Source organism: Liolophura sinensis, chromosome 11 (genome assembly GCF_032854445.1).
Source record: "Liolophura sinensis isolate JHLJ2023 chromosome 11, CUHK_Ljap_v2, whole genome shotgun sequence".
Lineage (NCBI taxonomy): Eukaryota > Metazoa > Mollusca > Polyplacophora > Chitonida > Chitonidae > Liolophura > Liolophura sinensis.
Genome location: NC_088305.1, coordinates 10,574,729 through 10,594,819, shown reverse-complemented (window position 1 = coordinate 10,594,819; position 20,091 = coordinate 10,574,729). Strand labels below are relative to the sequence as shown.

Sequence of the window (20,091 nt, the reverse complement as noted above, 5' to 3'; positions counted from 1 at the left end):
TACTCTTGAGTACGGCGTAAAACACCGATCAAATAAATAAATACCTAAGTTGATATACCTGGCGAATGTCACCGCTCTGTATTAGGAACCTGAAAAACCTCCCAACTTAAAGCCTCAGTCGGATCAGCCAAGGTTATACTTGGACTAGTGCCCTGAATGGTCTGCTAGAGGCAAAACGCCTGCGCAGATTGGCGCTTTAGCACACAGTCAGTAGAGCCGATATTGTTTGTGAGGTAGAGATTTATGGATCGTATGAAAGACACAAGCTCTTTTACATGTAGGAAGGCAACAGGGTGAATAAAATGCGAATATTCATTTCACTTGTGAATACTGAGGAATTCCGTGTGACGTCATTGGGCCTCAGGCAATCAAATACACTCCATAAAGCCCGCTTTACAATTCAACATGTGACAATAATTTGTGGGATGAAAAATATTTGTGGGGTCTCGGTGACAAAACAGCGACGCTCATGTGTTCATTTTCACAGTTTAATGTTCGTTGAATATAATTAAGACAAACAACACAGAGATTAAAACCAGAGCAGCGGCGACAGTGTTAAGCTGGCAAATGATCTCACGTAACCGATGAAATGCGGCCTTTTGTCAATCTACCTCAGACCAATTGAATTAAAGACTTGAACTTACCGATTGTCTCTACCAATATGATGTGCAATGTGAAGGTCATATGTGATAAAGTTCGTCAGTAGCTTGTCTTGCTCTTTTCGTTTCCGCCACCTGTACAGCTGGGCGCCATCGTATAGGTGAAATATTCTTCAGTATGGCTATAAACACTGATCAAATACATGAAATCAGATTTTTCATGGGCCTGAATCATATTGTAATTATGATAATATTTCATAATCCTGAATAATATTGTATATAACAGCTTCATATAAACGAACAAAACTTTCTTGCTTGTGACATGCATGTCGCGCATTGCAATAGGTGCCCTTGTTAACCACAGTTATGATATGAAGAATATATCTCAGAGAGCAAAACCTGAGCAGCGACGATAGTGAGACAGTTAATAAATGGTCACACGTAACAAGTGAAATACGGCCTCCTGTCATTTTACTTCACTTAGGGTTTTATTCAACTGTTCATGTATATGCTTAAATTACACCCCTACTCTCCCATTCCACCTTGGTTTAGGCAGAATCAGGTAAAAAAAATTAAATGAGACACAGACTGGTCTTACGACTTTCTTTCGTCCGGATATCAAGTAATCATATAACCCTCGTCCAATTGCCATAGAGCAACCATTTTGACCTCTCAGTTGGCGTTATTGGAGCCGCGTTGAAGTGCTGGGAACGGCAGGCATTTTATTGATTCCTCTGCCGTTTGATTATTCTTCAAGGTTTTTAGACCGACATGTCATGGGCAACTCCCTTTAAAGCTGCCGTGGCATGGAAATGACACACCATGTTAGCAAAGACTTGGCCTTGAAGTCACTTGTTGTTTGGACTGCCATATGGCGCCTAGTAGCATACATATATCTATTGTGGAGCCATGTTTTAATACCTAAAGATACATTTGTTCAGACATTTGTCTCCTGCTCTTTCAATTTACGTTGGTCAGGAATACAGTTGAAGGAGCACGGTGAGTTTTACCCCGGTTTCCTCCAAAGATAATGCTGACCGCCGTCTTATAAGAGAAATATTCTTAATACGACGTGAAACACCAATCAAATAAATAAATAAAGAAATGAAGGAGCACGAATTCCAGGTTTAAACCACACTTCTTATTTCTTAGCCTTGCAAACCTCCTACGTTAAAGCCGCTGCCGACCCTATTAGCGAGCACTAGATTCGATCTCGGGTCCTCAATAATCAAGGGTCAGTCGGTTGCGGCATACTCACCAAAACACGTAAAACGCAAAATTCTTGTCGGACTTCAGAGCTCGCGTGGGGATATAGTTGAAAGTCTTTGTCAGCACAGTGTAACTGGGTGCCCTTAATCATGTACTGTATACATGCATATAGCATGATGTTCCGTAAGTCATGCAACCATCGCCCCACAGCATGCTCCCGTCCTGTTATGGTATGGAGCCGTTTTAAAGTTACATGCTAAGTGTTGTCCTTGAGTTGGCGCATTCGAATTTTAGCACCCTTTTGAATGAAATAAATGATTTGGACCTCAAAAAAGTATAGTGCTACGAAGAAAATAGTCTTCCACCAACCTGCGGATGGTCGTGGGTTTCCGCCGGGCTCTATCCGGTTTCCTCCCACCATAATCCCGCCGTCGTACGGCGTAAGACACCAGTCAATTAAAAAAACATAGATACAAAGAAAATACGATTTGGGATATGCGGCCCTAAGGTAGCCGTACAAGTTTTGAACATTTCAAACGCGTGTAACCTCATAGATTAAAAACAAACGCCTCAGCAATCTCTTTTGAGTTTCAGTGCGAATAACAAATGCGTGACGTCGCATTACTATTGTTGACAGTTTAATGTTGTAATAAGATAGGAATTAGGACAGACCCTTGCCCACGTCCTCCCTCAAGGTAGAGCCGATTTTATTGTCGCTCCGTTACTCAGAATATGCCGAGTACAAGGTTAACTATTTCCAGTTCCTTTGCGGGGGGTATACATATGCACTGATTTCCCTGACCTGACAGAATTTGGCTATATTCGCTTACACTGGCCTTGAATCGCCTGCCTGTTCTCTGGACCAGAGACTCCGAGTGCAGATTTGTGGTTACACTCTTAAAACTAAGGCGTTACGTTTAACACTGTACCGATAACGAGTAGAGACTACACTTATATAGGAATTATCTGACCACTTTTATAAAGTGTGAATGTTTTAACACTCCCCAAAGTGCTCATATTCCGACACCATTGAAGAGTGTTGAAGCATTAACACCTAATAAAAACTGGTTAGATACATGTAACTCTTATAAGTGCAGTCACTCCTCCTGGTCTTTACAAATGTAACACTTAAGTTTCAAGAGTGTACACATACCTTTAGCGTAAGACCTCACAGCTAAACCTGCTCTCAATGCAGTTTATTTATTTATTCATTTGGTCATTAGTTTTTTGATTGTTGTTTAGAGCCCTGTGTACGAATTGCTGATGTATGGGTTTTATGAGCACTGCCCGAGGTAAATAAACCACTAGTCCTTGGCAAGTTACTTAAGAACCTTCCCACGGATGAAGTACAGGCTAGAAACACAATGATCTTCTCTACGTAAGGCTTGACAAGCAGTCTCAAAAACCAAATTCTTGTCCAAGGCTAGTATTGAACTCACATCGCCTTTACCAGCAGTTGTTAGCATCTATACAGCTCGCATATCCACGGCTCGGTGAGGAACGCTGACTTAGTGCATCTAGCTTTTAACTTTCTGGGTCACGATTAGCAACACAGCCTGCTGAACAACCATTACACGGGTGCATGCGTACCCAGATCAATCGAATGGAAGTGGCTTGATGCTGTGGGTAACAGAAATTTTATTAAATGACATTGTTTGAACACTGAAGTAAACGGCAAACAATTACAAACGGCTGTGAGACTGCCCTGGTTTTGAGATAAAAGTGTATTGACTTGACATTGAAGACCAGTGCACGGCATTTATTCTCTGCATTTACCCTGGTAAACTGACAACATCTGTCTGCTTTCCTTGGTCCAAACCTTGAACATTGCAGTATTTGCACAATTTGTTTGGGCAGTGACATTGATAATATTTGGGTAATGAAGTTCTTACTCATTCAGTTATAATGATTATCTCCATTGTAAAATGGATTGATCATCTAATTACTTTTGTCCAAACTATTCAAACAAATCGTAGGGGAAGGGGGAGGGGTTAGTTCGTGTTAATACTTCACGCAAATGCTATTGTATAAATTTAAATGAATAAGGAATGTTGTCAAGATGTTCACAACGTCTGATGATAATCACGAAAACCGTGATTGTCTCTGGCATGACGTGCGTTTTACTTGATTGTCGGATGTATTGCTGGCAACCCAAGGAAACGCATTGTCGAATAATGGAAAACTGCGTAGGCCTTTACAGATTAGACAAGAATGGCGTTACAGATCTTTTAGAAAGGTACTGCCTTTGACAAGCTGGTTTTCTGCATAAAACCTATATTCATCAGAACTCCAAAAGAGCTTAGTGACAGCTTCTACGTCATGAAGGGTTTGTACACAACACCCACATTCTTCAAATCCTCAAAAAGGCTCAGTGACGGTATTATTGTTTAATGAACAGTTTCCTGGATAAACGGGAACATATTGCACAGATACCAGTCTTCATTTCCGCTTTACTCTTCACATATTTCAACACCTACGCCTCGACTTGCGCTATTTTCAACAACAACAACAACAACAAAAATCAACAAATATTTATATTTACCGTCTTTAAGACCTTATGTCCAATTCTTCTTCAGAATTTTCTACAGAGGTCTAATTAGGCCGATTTAAGAAAAACAAGTATCAGTTTTTGAAATGTCTCAGCGTTGTAATAAATTATTAAAACTTATTACAAAAAAAATTATAAAAAAATTTCTCAGTTTACACCAAAACACATAGATGTTACAAAACGATTGGAGAAAAACATACCTAGTTAACCAATCAAATAGCTTAAGGAACAGCCAGTATACCGATATCAATTTGTGAGTAAATCAGTCTATGAATCAGTAAAATGGGCTATAGATCAAACAATCGGTCAATCAATCTTCTTCCGTCAGGTTGTGGATATGCGCTGGGGAGTCCGAGACGAGGCCACCGACGATCACATGACCACAGAGCTGTGCATGAAGGAGATAGAGAACTGTCAGCGCCTGTCCATGGGACCCAACTTTGTGGTAAGTTACAAATATTTTCACCGTCATGGCAATTCGTCTGGACCAGCTGTATATCCATTCCACGAACTTTATTGCCTTTGATTGCGATTGCATGTGCGATAGTCCATATGATTGCTTGACGTAATAATTGTATATTGTTTTCGTGACTTGTTCGTTGACAACTGCGTTAATATGTTCTCCAATGATTCTAGGCCACCCCGTCAATCCACCACAGCAATAAATTCTCGCCTAATGCGTCATGAGAAAAGACAACAAATGTAACCACAGTGTAATCGAAAGCGGTGACCCCCCCCACCCAAAAAAAAAACAAAAAACAAAACAACAACAAAAAAAAAACAAAAAAACAAAAACAAAAAAAAAAAAACAGACCATTGCGGCAACATTCAATTTTTGTGACATGTTATGTAACTATATATATCATCCTTTTATCTGGATTTCATACAAGGAAATGACATTCGCCATAGTAGGGAAAATCAGACTCGCGATGCTGCGTCCTTCGTTCTCAAAGCGGTATAGGACAAACAGGTAAATGGGGATCGCGTCACGTCACAGCAGGAACAGGTGCGTTCTCGCACTATACAAATACCTCGCTACTCATTGGATAAAATTGGGAATTCGCAAGATTAACCAGATATTATGGTGTCGCTTTCTTTTTTCGCAACATAACAAATATAGACAGGTATGCTTTTGATGTGGTACTCTTTTGGATGTGATACTCTTTCGATCCATTTATACGTTTTGTATAATTGGCTTTTTCTTTTAAAAATACATGTGACAACATTGACCATCATTTCACCAATCCCATACTCACTAGTTAACTCATCCATTCTCTTATTCAGGAATTCACATAAAAATATATAGAATTATTTTGCGTTTTAACCCAGTTAATGGTATGGTTTCGTTTTCCAAACGCTGTCTGGCCCACAGCAATAAATACCTGATTCAAGGGGGATTGATAAGATAGTCAAAAAAAAAAAAAAAAGCAACGGACAGCGATATTCAAAATCACGTTATACATTTAGTGGGTTTGAGAACGTTCCTTATCAACCTCTGTGATAAAACTTCCCTCAGAACCTCCTGAAGAGTCTGGATCAAATCGAGATAAAACGATCAATACTTCACACTTAATCTCGGGAGCTGCGGGAAAAAACGTGATAAGCGGTTTAACCTTTGACACGGTTACCAGGGCACCGCGCGCGATGTGTCCGCGATATTCGAGGAGCTGATAACATGGCGTCCGGATCAATAGCATCTCAGCAGTGGTCAAGGCTGAAGTATATTACCTTTGAGAAAGTATTTATTTATTTGATTGGCGTTTTACACCGTACTCAAGAATATTTCACTTATACGATGGCGGCCAGCATTATGGTGGGTGGAAACCGGCAGGGCCCGGGGGAAACCCACGATCATCCGCAGGTTGCTGCCAGACTTCCAGTATGAGCTGGACTTGAACTCACAGCGACCGCATTGGTGAGAGACTCTTGGGTCATTACGCCCCGCTAGCGCGCTAACCAACTGAGCCCCAGAGGCTCCACCTTTGAGAAAGATTTGTGTGTGTAAAACTATTTTATGTAACGACAAACTATATACATTTACTATGATACAAAATAGGGGATATTTAATGTAAAGTGAGCCACGGATGTTGATATTAGATACCTTTAATAAGATGAACAGTTTATCGATAATGGTATGCCATTTAATGAAAGAAACAATAAAATATGAAATGTAAACTTTTCCTGTGGTTTAATCGGTTAAGTGCTTGGATGCAAGAAACAATGAAAGATGAAGGGAGGCTTTTCCTGTGGTTTAATCGGTTAAGTGTTTGGATGAAAGAAATAATTAAAGATGAAAGGGAGGCTTTTGCTGTGGTTTAATCGGTTAAGTGTTTGGATGAAAGAAAACAATGTAAGATGAAGGGAGGCTTTTGCTGTGGTTTAATGGGTTAAGTGTGTGGATGAAAGAATACAATTTAAGATGAAGGGAGGCTTTTCCTGTGGTTTAATGGGTTAAGTGTTTGGATGAAAGAAAACAATGAAAGATGAAGGGAGGCTTTTCCTGTGGTTTAATGGGTTAAGTGTGTGGATGAAAGAAAACAATGAAAGATGAAGGGAGGCTTTTGCTGTGGTTTAATCGGTTAGGTGTTTGTGGAGGTCTGAATCTGAACCATGTCCCGCAATGTATCTGCACGTATCAGTGTTTATCATGACACCTCGTTGACAACCTAACTGTAATTTACGTGTATCTAATCATGTGGTCATGAAAGATCAACACCATAGTATTCCCGACCATCCTAATTTTCCTGCCACTTCCTTCTTCATTCGCAGTCGGATATAATATGAATGTACATCGCCGTTTCTTACGAATACATGCGGTTACTTGCGCTTACATGCGGTTACTTGCGCTTACATGCGGTTACTTGCGCTTACATGCGGTTACTCGCCTCTGTAAGGCGAGTGATTAAAAGAAACGACACCAAATAATAACCTCAAAAAATGAATCTGCCAAATTTAACAGAAAGAGTGCTGTCTGAATGACGGTAGAATTTATTCTGTTGTTATAACACAGTGTTGTGTTATTTTCAACAAAAGATCATGTTAGTCTAATAGAACAATTTTGTTGAATTAATAGAATATGTGTGTTCTATTTAACAGAATAATCTGTTGCAATAACAGAATAGATTCTGGCATCACTCAGATAACAGACTTTCTGTTAAATTTAACGTATTAATTTTTTGTGTATAACCTTGGTTCTTTCGGGCGAGAAGTGGAAACAGACGTGAAGGACCACAGCCAATCTTTTCTGACGTGCCTTTAGTTGGCAGACTAAATGAATCAATTTTTATTTTGGAATTCCTACGAATCCAAGCATGGGGTACGCCATATTAAAGAAATTGGAAACAAGATGTCATGTCTCTCGAACCCTATAGTCTGTATGGCAAAAAGGTGTAACAGGCATCGCCGATGATGACGTCACCGCGTACAGGCGCGTTATCGGACGTAATAGCGTGGTGGCTCTTTCGAGTTTACCTCTGCCACACGGACTATAAGGTACGAGTGACGCGGATTCTTTTAACTCCAACACTTCCTGTCTTCTCCTCCTATAAATAGTAATATATAAATAATAATAAATATATAGCCGTTTGCACGTGCGAAAGTCCGCCAGGATGCATGTATGTCAGTGGTTGGTGGTTTCCTCGGGCACTCCGGTTTCCTCCACCACTGAAGCTTATCTTTATCTTATAATTGAAAAGTTCAGAACCAGTCAAGTAAATAAATAAATAATGCATGCTTAACAACCTACAAATAAATGAATTAACTACAGAACATATTCAACATTTCAGCATTTCAAGCTAATTCCACGGTTTTTTTCTTCTCTTTTTGAGTGTTTAGGTTTCCCCCGGGCTCTGACCGGTGTCCTTCTATTTTCTTCTCTTTTTGACTGTTTAGGTTTCCCCCGGGCTCTGACAGGTTTCCTCCTACCATAATGCTGGCTGCCGTCGTATAATTGAAATATTCTTGAGTACGGCGTAAAACACCAATCAAAATAATTAATTTTTGACTCTTGATGATTATGACTTAAACATAGATTTGCGATCATCCAGATGTCACGAAAGTTAAAGCATACATACGGGCAGTTTTGCCTGTGGCAGTGGTATCAACTTAACTTGTGCCTGTAAGCATCGAGTTTGTGCGCGGTCGATCGTCACAGAACAAACAAAGCATACAGGCTCGGATTTCCGGAAGTGTGATAAATGAATATCAAGTTTTTGTTACAGATATGATAAGAGTGACACTTATCGAACAAAACCGTTTTTCCTTAATTCGTTAATGGCAGAGGATGTTTGCAGACAAGGAGTGTCGCTCAGTACACGTGACCTGTTCGGGAGTTGATGGCTAGGGTTATCGCACATCACCGCACGCTGTAACAACACGTGTCATTGTTCAGCATGAAATAAAGTACATGAATATGATGTAATCTTTTAGGTTAAACCATAAAATCGTCATTGATGGCCTACTGGTTAAAAGTGCTTTCCTGTTATTCACTAGTTATAAACGAGATAAGTGTTCAAAACACGCCTTGCACAGGGAATTTTCAGAATTCCCCGTTATCCTTGCTTGTGGCGCCCTGGTGGCTCGAGGGCCAAACACACCATTATTACTATTCAAGCCAAAGTTAACCTTTATGATTGATGGAAAATTGAGCATAGTGGTACATTCTAAGCCTATCCCACAATACTTAGTAGTCTTTGGTTAATGAGTTATATTCATAGTATTACCTTAACACATTCACTGACATTTCATAGAGACGTTTTTGCCCTTTGTCCGTAACTGAGAAGCATGATCGGCGTGTGTTTGTCGGTCATTTGGTTCATAATAGCTGAAACTCGCTCTGAACCCCTTTAGAAACGCTGAACTTCCGGGCCATTCTCTGGGCTTCTGTAAGCTCCAATAGGTGCTGAACAATGGATGTGGATGGAGTGTGGGACATGGAACGGAGTGTGTGTGGGGGGTGGGGGTGGGGAGTGGTGGCATGTGTGATGTGACAGAATACGGAAGACCAAAAAGAGCGCAGAGTGGTCAGGTCATGGAGAGGACAGATTCGTACTGATTCTCCTTATCGGCAAATCTGTGTAACATTGACACAGAAACGGAAATACAGTGTAATAATTAATGAAAATGAAAACGTTTCACTCATGTCTGTATTTAGTAATTTGTCTTTAACAAAAACAATTGTTCCTCATGTCATCTAATGAGAACAGTGAGAACTAGAACTGAAAGTGTTGTAATTCTTTATTTGTTTATTGAGGATTTCCCACAGTTCTATAGCCACGAGGGGATCTCCTCAACATAACATCAACGTATATACACCAACATAGAAAACAAAGAGAACAAATGACATGTACATGTACAGAATAAGGTGATGGGAACAAAGAAAGATCAAAATCAAACCATATTACTGCTGGGCTTGGATGGAGAATCTATTGGACATGCTTATAAAATTATGTACAGATTTTAAAAGTGTTAGCATGGTATTCAAAAACAGAAGGAACAGTCTAGTTTTTAGAGAAATCTATTAACTTGGCAATGTATCTGAAGATCTAGGCGCTCTAATACACATACCGTATAAGGACATACAGTATGTACTTGGGATTTCACTCTCAGTACTACGGTTCCTCGCACGAATTTAATAGATAGAATTTCATCACTAATTGTTTCGGTGTTTAAACGCCGCATTAACGCCAGAGATAACAAAGCCCCATACAACGGTTACCATTCATGGGATGTTTCCATGTTCACAGAGTTGCTTGAATTTCTCATTAATAGCATCTATGTGAAATTCGGGAAAACCATATAGCAACGGAGTACAGGTATTCCGATGGGTACAAATTGTGCCCTCCTTTTGGTTGATCTATACTTGTTCTCATATGAATACGACTATATGCAGAAACTATTCAGGAGTAATCCTCACCAGGCCCGATTTTTCTCATTCACTAAACAGGTATATTGATGAACTGCTGGCTTTAAACTATCCGTACATAGCAAAGGCTGTGAAAGATATTCATTCACCTTCGCTGAATTTAAAGGAAACCACAGACTCTCCAGAAGGTACATCTTACCTGGACCTATTTTTGTACCAAAAAGACCAAAAAGGTTTCCTCTCTTGCACACTACGACAAGAGGGATAGTTTCAATTTTGACATTGGAAATTATCCTTACTTGGACAGTAATATACCGAAGGGTCCTGCATATGGCGTGTACATAACTCGCCTTGCAGCATTTGTTAGATCCTGCGTGTTGTGTGACGATTTTTATCAACGACACAAGTTATTATTGCAAAAACTATTGTGTCAAGATTATTCCATCAAACGCTTTCACTCTAAGCTTGTTAAGTTTTACAATGAGTATAATTCTCTTGTAAGTAAATATGGACAGAGTGTGCAGAATCTTTGGCGCTCTGCTTCATGATGATGTCTAATTCCGCTTAACCAGGGGCTAGGGGCGGTATGTTCATCGTGTTGTATTAGATAGCCACGTTGGATATATGAACAGTTGCAAATGAGATACATATTTTGTTATCGACAACTGATATTCTAACATGGTACACGATTTGAATACCGATTTCACTCAGTTGCCAAGAACGTACCTTACGTCTTTCCAACATCCCTGAAAAACTGTTGACGGTTTCTCTTTGCATGATTCTGTCCTATTTTCGTACATTATATACTTCCTTAGTTCTTTGTATAATTTGTGTTAAACGTCGTTTTGGGGAATTGGCCTTGAGATTATTGACCTGGAACGTCTTGATTGGTTAACTGCTGATATATGAATGTCTGTTTCGACGCATAGATTTAATATGTTATCCTGCTGGAGTTGTCAAGATTTGGGCATCACGGAGTTCCATCTCTGGGAAAATGCAGCCCTGGGTTAGTTATATAAGTAGAAACCACCTGTTGCCTTCGTTTTAGCCGGCGTCCAACCCATATTCCCATATAGGGAGCACCCGTGAACCATGGCGTCGCTAGATTCTTAATTTCAAATTTGAATCACGCGATTCTACATTTGATTGGCGAGGTCTGGATCGGAGTACAAGCCGCAGAACCACTGAAATGGACAATTTCATAGTCGTCGTGAATTTCTCTCTTTCCGAAATGAAATGGATATTTTTTGCCATTTTACAGTCTATGAAAGAAAATAAATCAGGTTGTTGATGTTGGGTTCCTACTACCAAACATATTGGAAATTTGATCACGGGCATCCAAATAACACAATTTTAGCGATAATTCATTACATTATGGGAAACTAGGCAGTAGCCAATAACTATGTTAAGAATGTCATTAGTTGTCAGTACTTTGCTCTCTATCAAGCTTCTTTGTGATGTGGTGATTTTGTTGTAAGCGAACGCCCTTTTCCTCGTAGAATCTTCCGGAAAAAATATATCCCTCAGTGTATCATTATCATTGTATTGCTTGTGGTTCTTTAGGTGTATTGCTTGTGGTTCACTAGACGTACTGCTTGTGGTTCACTAGATGTATTGCTTGTGGTTATCTGGATATACTGCTTGTGGTTCTCTGGATATACTGCTTGTGGTTCTCTGGATGTGATACTTGTGCTTCTCTAGATGTAATTCTTGTGGTTCACTGTATGTGCTGCTTGTGTTTTTTTTTAGATGCATTGCTTGTGGTTCATTGGATGTACTACTTGTAGTTCTCTGGATGCACTGCTTATGGTACACTGGATGTACTGCTTGTGGTTCACTAGATGTATTGCTTGTGGTTCATTGGATGTAATGTTTGTGATTCTGTAGATGTACTGCTTGTGGTTCACTAGATGTACTGCTTGTGGTACACTGGATGTACTGATTGTGGTCCTCTGGAAGTACTGATTGTGATTCTCTAGATGTACTGATTGTGGTTCACTAGATGTATTGCTTGTGGTTCTCTGGATATACTGCTTTTGGACCTCTGGATATACTGCGTTTGGTTCTCTAGATGCACTGCAAAATGACCATTCTCCATCCGTCTCCGTTTCCAATGACCTACCCCTATTCCTCTGTGTCGTAAATTATCGGGCAATTAACAAAATTACTGAATCGTGTTAGCTGTCGGAAGCAATTGGCGTTATTTCAGGCCTAGGCGATAATAAAATGACAAGAATAGACCGCTTAGCCGAGGCGCAAGTGCCACGAATTAACATGAGCTAATTTATTCTAAATTCCTAACCCCAAAGTGGCAAGTCCGTCACCTACCTCCACCCCTCTCCCCCATCCCATTCCACTCTGGGTCAGACGGTAAGCTTAATTGTATTGCTGTCATTATTTTTGCTTAAATACTAACGTAAACGCGCGTGCGTACGGTATTCACCGTATTTCTTGCCTTTCCAATGTTTATCCATTACCAAGTATTTGACTTATACACTTCATGCTGTCAACAAAGAATAAATTTCTTAATGAGCTTCGAAACAGTCACAATCCCACTTTTCCTGCGATAAATCAACGTTTCCCTGAGAGCATTTACTGATCCATGTTAATAAGTGCATTACTTGGAGTTATGTACGAAGCCTTCTGCTTACAAAAAATGTGAGCGATGTCCTAAACGGAGTTATTTCCCTTGCCCAAATGTCGGATGGTCATTAACTGTTTTCATGGAAAAAGGGCTTTGTCATTCATCAGAATATAACCTTATTTACAACTATCGGAATGGAAAATGAAAAAAAATGGAAATAAGAGTTGAAACACGGCGTATTGTGCATAGTCCTTACAGCGCATGCGTCGCTCTTTACATTTAGCTTTGTTTTTTTAGTTTTACAAAGATGTTGTACATGAGGTTAGCGCGCTAGCATAACGTAATGACCCAGGAGTCTCTCACCAATGGGGTCGCTGTGAGTTCAAGTCCAGCTCATGCTGGCTTCCTCTCCGGCCGTATGTGGGGAAGGTCTTCCGGCAACCTGCGGATGGTCGTGGGTGTCCCCCGGGCTGTGCCCGGTTTCCACCCACCATAATGCTGGCCGCCGTCGTATAAGTGAAATATTCTTGAGTATGGCGTAAAACACCAATCAAATAAATAAATAAATAAATACATGTACGATAATCGCACACATAGGACGATAGTACGTACAAAATATAGTACGACAAATGTACGATGAAAAAATGTTGTACGTAGCCTTGAGAAAGTGGGCCAAGGCCTCGTGGACGCTTAGTCAACCAGCCAAACCCAGGTTTATGCGAAGCCTGTTGGAGTTCCCAGACTTTTCTAAAATGTAGGATTCACCTCAATGTTTACGCTGAGATGGCCACCCGAAAAATTATGTTTTATTAAACATTTACGCAAAATAATAATTTTATTGGCATCACGCATGTTGTATTCGATTTGCATTTTCCCGCAGACGTAATGACAGATTATCTCAAGGAATTATAACTCTCTGTTTAATTCCACCATCGTAGATTTCTCTCGTTCTACAGTGTACATTGCAACAAGGTCGTCAAAAAATGAAAGGAACTTTGTTTATTTACTTACTTATTTTGTTTAACACCTACCAGGGTTGTTTATGCTTTTTCTTTGATTCATACTATGAGATTTTGTATAATACAAAAAATGGACCTTTTCAATGTATTAAGAAGAAGTGTTGTGAAGCAGGCACTGGATTTGACTCCTTACTTTTACTCTCGCATAGGCCTACGCCTTTCCGAGATTACTGAAAACTGCAAATTACGTCATCAATCCTGTAATTTTATTAATGAAACTGGTCTTTGTGAATTTGACTTTCGATTTTGTTTCACTGTGATGTGGATACTTCGCTTATAATTTCATTTATACAATGGGACCTGGTTTTAAAGGCGGAAGAATTCGGAAGACCGGCAGTAAACAGGTCGTCATAGAACTGCGCAATGACTCCCGTTCCTCTTTCTAGTGATATATAGCGATTCTACTTAATGGATTCCGCACCCAAACAGGCCATTTGCATTATGCACTGTATTCATATTGAATACACTCTTTACCTCTACCAAGGAAACCCGATCTGCCTTCAGAGGATAACTGGTCGGTGATTTGCTAACAATTATACTTGCGGAGTTGAGGAATTGGAAGGTTATGAGTCTAGGGCGTTAATCATGCGTTAATCATGAAGTTAAGCGTATACAAATGGCGGCTAAAAGTCCGGTACGTAATGATAGCCTTGTTGGGAAACGTTTACTTGTTGGCATGCCGATGAGTGAAGCTTCTTGTTGTATGATAATAAGCGGAAGTAATAAAAAGGATAATTGGAACTTTAATGAAAAGTTTAGCTGATTCAGAAAATAAGCCATGTGAGATATTCATACAAAGTATTCATTACATATTCATTTGATCATGATCCTATTGTGTTGTTTGCTCGGGTTGATCCACGTTTGATCAGAATTCACACAAGGAGTAATGAGAGAACAGAGTGCTCTGATGTTGACATCAATGTCCTATTACAGCCAATCTCAGGTTGTAATTTTTGTAAATCTTTGTAAACATTCATCGTTAATTGAATTAATGATGTAACACAATATCACACACAGGTAGCCATGGACAATAAGCTTTAACACAGAGAAAAAAAAGAACTAAAATGTTGGTCTCGTTTGTATTTCTCCATAAACCAGCATTCTATTGTTGCACTATCACGTCATTGTTCATTAAATGTGACGACAACACGGCGTTTTGAGGAATTCTAGACTAGTAGTATCTAACAAATTACAACTGACATCAGTGCGTTTTATGAACCTAATTCTTCTTAAACTGTCTTGCTAAGTTCTTACTTGTAAATCATTTATGTGAACACTTAGGACGGGTAAATTAGTAAGTCACCGGTTACCTTTGCCAACGATCTCGCCGTCGCGTTGTTACTCTGGCTTCAAAAGGGTACAAGCAGCATTTATATTTTGTCCGAATGACATCATGCTGCAAAATGTTTCGGTTGTTTTTGATATGTAATGTTTGATAAAAGCACAGGGAATAAATATACTTTGGGTGGCCCAGCAAGAAATTCTTCGGAAGTAAAACTTTTTACACCATCGGTATACATTGACTTTAAGTTCATTACCGTCTGTCCGAAGATAAAAATCGCGGAGCTGTCAAAGTAGCTCGTTTAGTGATTTCCACCGGGTCTTGTTTATTCGTTGTGCTGGTGATAAAATCTTGGGTATTTGAGCATGGATTTCCCGATCTAATCACATGCCAATTAACGTGGGCGCATGACGGAAGTGGGCATTCGGGACAACTTAAATACAAAAATACATCGATACGACCCAAATGGCGGAGCGATCGATGTGACATTTTGTATGGCGATCGGTCCAATTTATACACTTACACAGAATACCCCTGTTTTCAGTGGGAAGCCGGAATTTTTTTTATATATGCTTAAGGAAAGCTCTCCGTATAAATGGTCACAACAGTCAGTTGACGGAGAGTTGTGTTTCCGTTCCTTCTTCGTTTAGGCTTTGTAAAGAAACTGGGAGGTCAACTCTTAAAACTATATATACATTTTTGACTTGGTCAGCAGAAGATTGGTGGCGATATAAAGGTATACATAATATTACGCACGGAAATTTGTTCTGTAAAGTGTATAATAAAGGAAACCCTTGCAATAGCCATAGAGGACTGAAGTTGGAATAGAGCCAAAGGTATACATTAGTCATTTCAGTGCTGCGGCCTTTTAACAAAAGATCTCCCAGGCTTGCATCGGTTTTTTTAGGCTGTACATCTTGATTATACGAGGCCATATAATGGGACTGACACAAAATGCTTAATGGTGTGTAAAGGATTGATGGATAACGACGCAAATATTTGCACCCAATTAGGTCATTCGTCATTTGGAAAACATCCATGAAAGCGTTACTTTCTTTTAGCGTTTCACTATTCTCCGTTCTCCCTATACACCACGTTGTGAAATGTTGGCTTTCTGTTGGTAATTAGAAAATCACATCAAAACGGTTCACCGAGTGGAAGAATTTTACAGGAACTCAATTCCTCAGTCGTCTGACAGCAAGGTTCTGGTATGTCACAGAATGACGTTACGTTTCGTAAAACACGCTTGACATCACGCGAGATCGCTCGTCATTTCCAATCGTTCGCTTGGACAGAGGTAGGCCTATCTTTTCTTTCATATTGATCTTTCTTGGGAGCGTTTCATACTTTCAACATTATTTGAGCAAAACCACGAAGAATCCTTCCAATGTCGACACAAATTTATAGTTCTGGCTTATACTCGAAAACTATGTCAAAGACATCAGACACGACACCCCATCCAGTCACACCACACTGGCACCTGATTAGATCAAAGGAAGTATGAATCGAGTTTCACTTCCGGCTAATGACTTAAAAGCTTCAGTTTTACTGACAGATGTTTCTCATGTCAATGTCAAAATGATCTCTGTAAGACAACTTGAAACAGTTTCAACCAACTTGACATCAGATTTGTACGGCGTACCGTAAAACGTCACTTTACGTGACGTTATGTGGGGATTCTATTAACATCACCGCCTCCATTGTAATTTCATCCAAAATCCGTGTTTCATTTTTTTCTGGAAACTAATTGAGATCCCCGAATAAAGTGTAATTTACTTATTTATTTTATTTTGTTTCATTTGTTTATCCCATTGTGAATTAACGGCTACCTCAGTAAACCACCGACATTTGTCGAGTTACTGACGAAAGTTAGTGTGAAGAAAAATTTCTCAAGTTAAATTTCTTGTCGAAATCTGGCTGAAATATTCTTAAGTAAAAGAACCCCCCCCCCCAAAAAAAAAATACCGCCGAGACTGAACATATGTGTGTATGCTTAGGTTGTTATGACAAGGAAGAGTGTGACTTCTTGTGGCAGGGCGAGTCGATGGCGCCAATGTGCTGCCGCAACGGAAATATCACGCCGCAGACACCAGACATGACACCTCGCCCAGTCACATTATTCTGACACTGGGCCAACCAGTCCTAGGACCAATTTCCACAAAAAAATTCTGACTTAAGTCAAAATTGGAAATTAAAATTTTCGCGCATTTGTCATGAGAAAACATTGATATAGTCAGTGGTAAAATTCTAATTTCTAGGGTCAAAACAAGTGCTAAAATCGTATTTTAGATTTTGACTTATATCAGAAAGGGCTTTGTTGAATCGACCCCTGTTTTCTTGCTCTAAGCTCCCAGTGCTGAGCACCAAGCAAGTCATTATTGAACCCAACTGAGTTAAAATCAGTCAATCCGTCATGGTGTTGTTTAATTTTCAGGTTTTCCTGGGTCAGAAGTACGGTTATCGGCCCTTGCCCACTCACATCGCCGCCACAGAGTTTGAACTGCTAAGAGAATGTGTGAAGAACGTGGCCAGTGAGTTAGAGTTGATGGACGAATGGTATAAGCGGGATAACAACAGCGCCCGCCCCTTTATGTGCTACAGCCAATCAGCTCCATCTTTACAAACTTCAACAATAAGGTAATGATCGTTCTCATTTATGAGACTGCATGTGTTATTATCTTTTGGTTTACTGTCCGATGGTACAAAGGGAATGACAACAGCGTCCCGACTTTTTACGTTCTCCACCCAATAAAGCTCGACCTTTACAAACTTCACAATAAAGTAATAATCGGCACCACCAGTGAGACTCTATGACAGATTTTCTTTTGGCATTGTTGCAAATATGTAACTCTAATTCGAGTGTCACAGCCAGAAGAGTTACAATGCAAAATACTTTCTGACGTGTCATAGTCCGTCGAAAAAGCATAATTTCCGTGCGATTTCTTCAAATAAAAGCATCGTCCGCATGCATCCATTATTGCCACTACATACTATTATGCTCTTAGCGAGGACTAAAGGAAAAATCCCAACAACATTTTTGCATTTGCATTTTGCGCTGTTTTCTTTTTCTGAAAATTTACAAGCTGTTTTTTTTTTATTTTTTTTTTGATCTCAGACTGGTCTACACTGTGACTCCAACAGAGTTCATTTTATGCAAGGACAAAACTATGTCACGAATCAGAGCACATGTTTGCAACCAAATTTTGTCTCCAAGGATTCACTCGCGATGACAGCATCGTCCCACAGTTTTACGTGCTTCAGCCAATCAGCTCGGTTTTTTACAATGAACCAATATGGCATTGTGGTTGTATCCACCAATGACACTCAGTGAAATATGTTAGTCAGTCATTATGTCGATGAGACAATTAGATGAAAATAGACCATTCAAGCAATTGAGTAATATTCCTTAAATATGAGCAGCAGCTGTTAATGTCCAGTATCTTTAATTAGACAAAGAGCTTATCACTAACACTGGGACGTCTGATGAAGGACAAGTTATCGTCGTGATTTAATCTGTCAAATAGACAGAAACTCACTGCATAGGTGGAATGTAACTTTGGAAATGCTCCTCAACCTTATTCACATGCATGTCATGGAAAAACGCATGCGCGGTATTAGTGTGTTTTGGACGATTTTTATGACGTATTCACATCTATACAATCCTATTTTCGTGAAATATCCATATGAGTGTTTTAAAATAATACAGAACATTCTGCTGAAAAAAATCACCGCTGAAAGTCACAGAAAGCTCCTTTTAGAATGTAAATGTGCATACACTAAGAATTAAAGCCGCGCATTTATTAAATGAATTTATCGCAGTTTTAAATCCAATTTCAATTCCGGTACAGGTGCACTTTCAGAATTTAAACAATGCCTTTCTAGGGCATGCTGTTCCCACTTTTATTTTCTTATCGTGACTGACCATTATTTATACACATAGGCCTACATCCTGGGCCAGATTCATGCCAGTCATGAACGGTATTCAGTGTGCATAACCTATCTACCGGCTTATTATTTCACGGCGAGAAACAAGTCTGTAGCACGGTGTATAGAAATCGATGATACAGTTGCGAGATAACAACCGATGTCCAGGAGCGTTCTTTTTTGGGCCGGAAACACCGGCCACAAAGATAAAATAGGTCATAGTTTCTCATTACACGGTAAAAACCATAGTGACAAGAATTAACGATAATGCGATGTGTTTTTCTATGTGACTCCTATCTTCTGTTTGACATTCACAGCGGCATCAGCGGTTACAAGAGGCCGACCAAGCGTCGTGGTCAGAAACCTTCAGCAAACTTCAAAGGATTATTCGAAAAGCCGCCCAGGTGTTGTTCATCACGAAGAAGATCGACCGCGAGCGTATGCACAATTACTTCATGTCAGGTATGTCTAGTGACAACGACGAACCGCTTATTTTTTTCAAATGACGAAGGGACAAATCTTAATGGTTTAGTGGCTTCATCCATTTTGTGGCGATATGTGTGTGAAAAATCTCCTCGCACGGCCTTTCGCCTGATAAAAAAAACCCTTGCGTAACGCAGCAGTCATATTAGCCTGGGGATGGATTCGAACTCGCGCCCTCTCTGGTGAAGAAGTTTCTTTTTCGGTGACTATAACGCCCCCGTTCACAATAAGGACATGATTTATTTGACTCAGTGGTGAACATATTCCCGACCATATATTACCTTTACCACCAAACACTTACAAACTGAGAGTTCTCTCTCACAAAATATTGAACATTGTGAACATTCCTCTCAAAACAAGCCTGTTTTCGAGAGCAGTAAAGGTAACCCTCTGAAAGGGGACAAATAAAACTAGTTTTTGAGATAGATTCAGAGGTTATTTCTTTCTGTAAATTAGTGGCTATATATGTGTTCATATACAAAAGTTTCGAAGTCGTCACTATACACATGTTAGATCCAAAGAGATCCGGTAACCGCTCCCTGTACTGTCTTGCCACTAACTAAATCTGCAATGACATCAG

General features: G+C 39.8%; 1 protein-coding gene across 1 annotated transcript in view; it reads left to right on the top strand.

Annotated features, from left to right (window-relative positions):
* The window catches only part of LOC135477858 (NACHT and WD repeat domain-containing protein 2-like), a 35,332-nt gene that overhangs the window by 7,179 nt on the left and 8,062 nt on the right, over positions 1 to 20,091 (top strand). Inside the window, 4 exon segments of the mRNA XM_064758064.1 lie at positions 4,685 to 4,801; positions 17,539 to 17,680; positions 17,683 to 17,741; positions 19,346 to 19,490. Coding sequence (XP_064614134.1) covers positions 4,685 to 4,801; positions 17,539 to 17,680; positions 17,683 to 17,741; positions 19,346 to 19,490 — 463 coding nt within the window.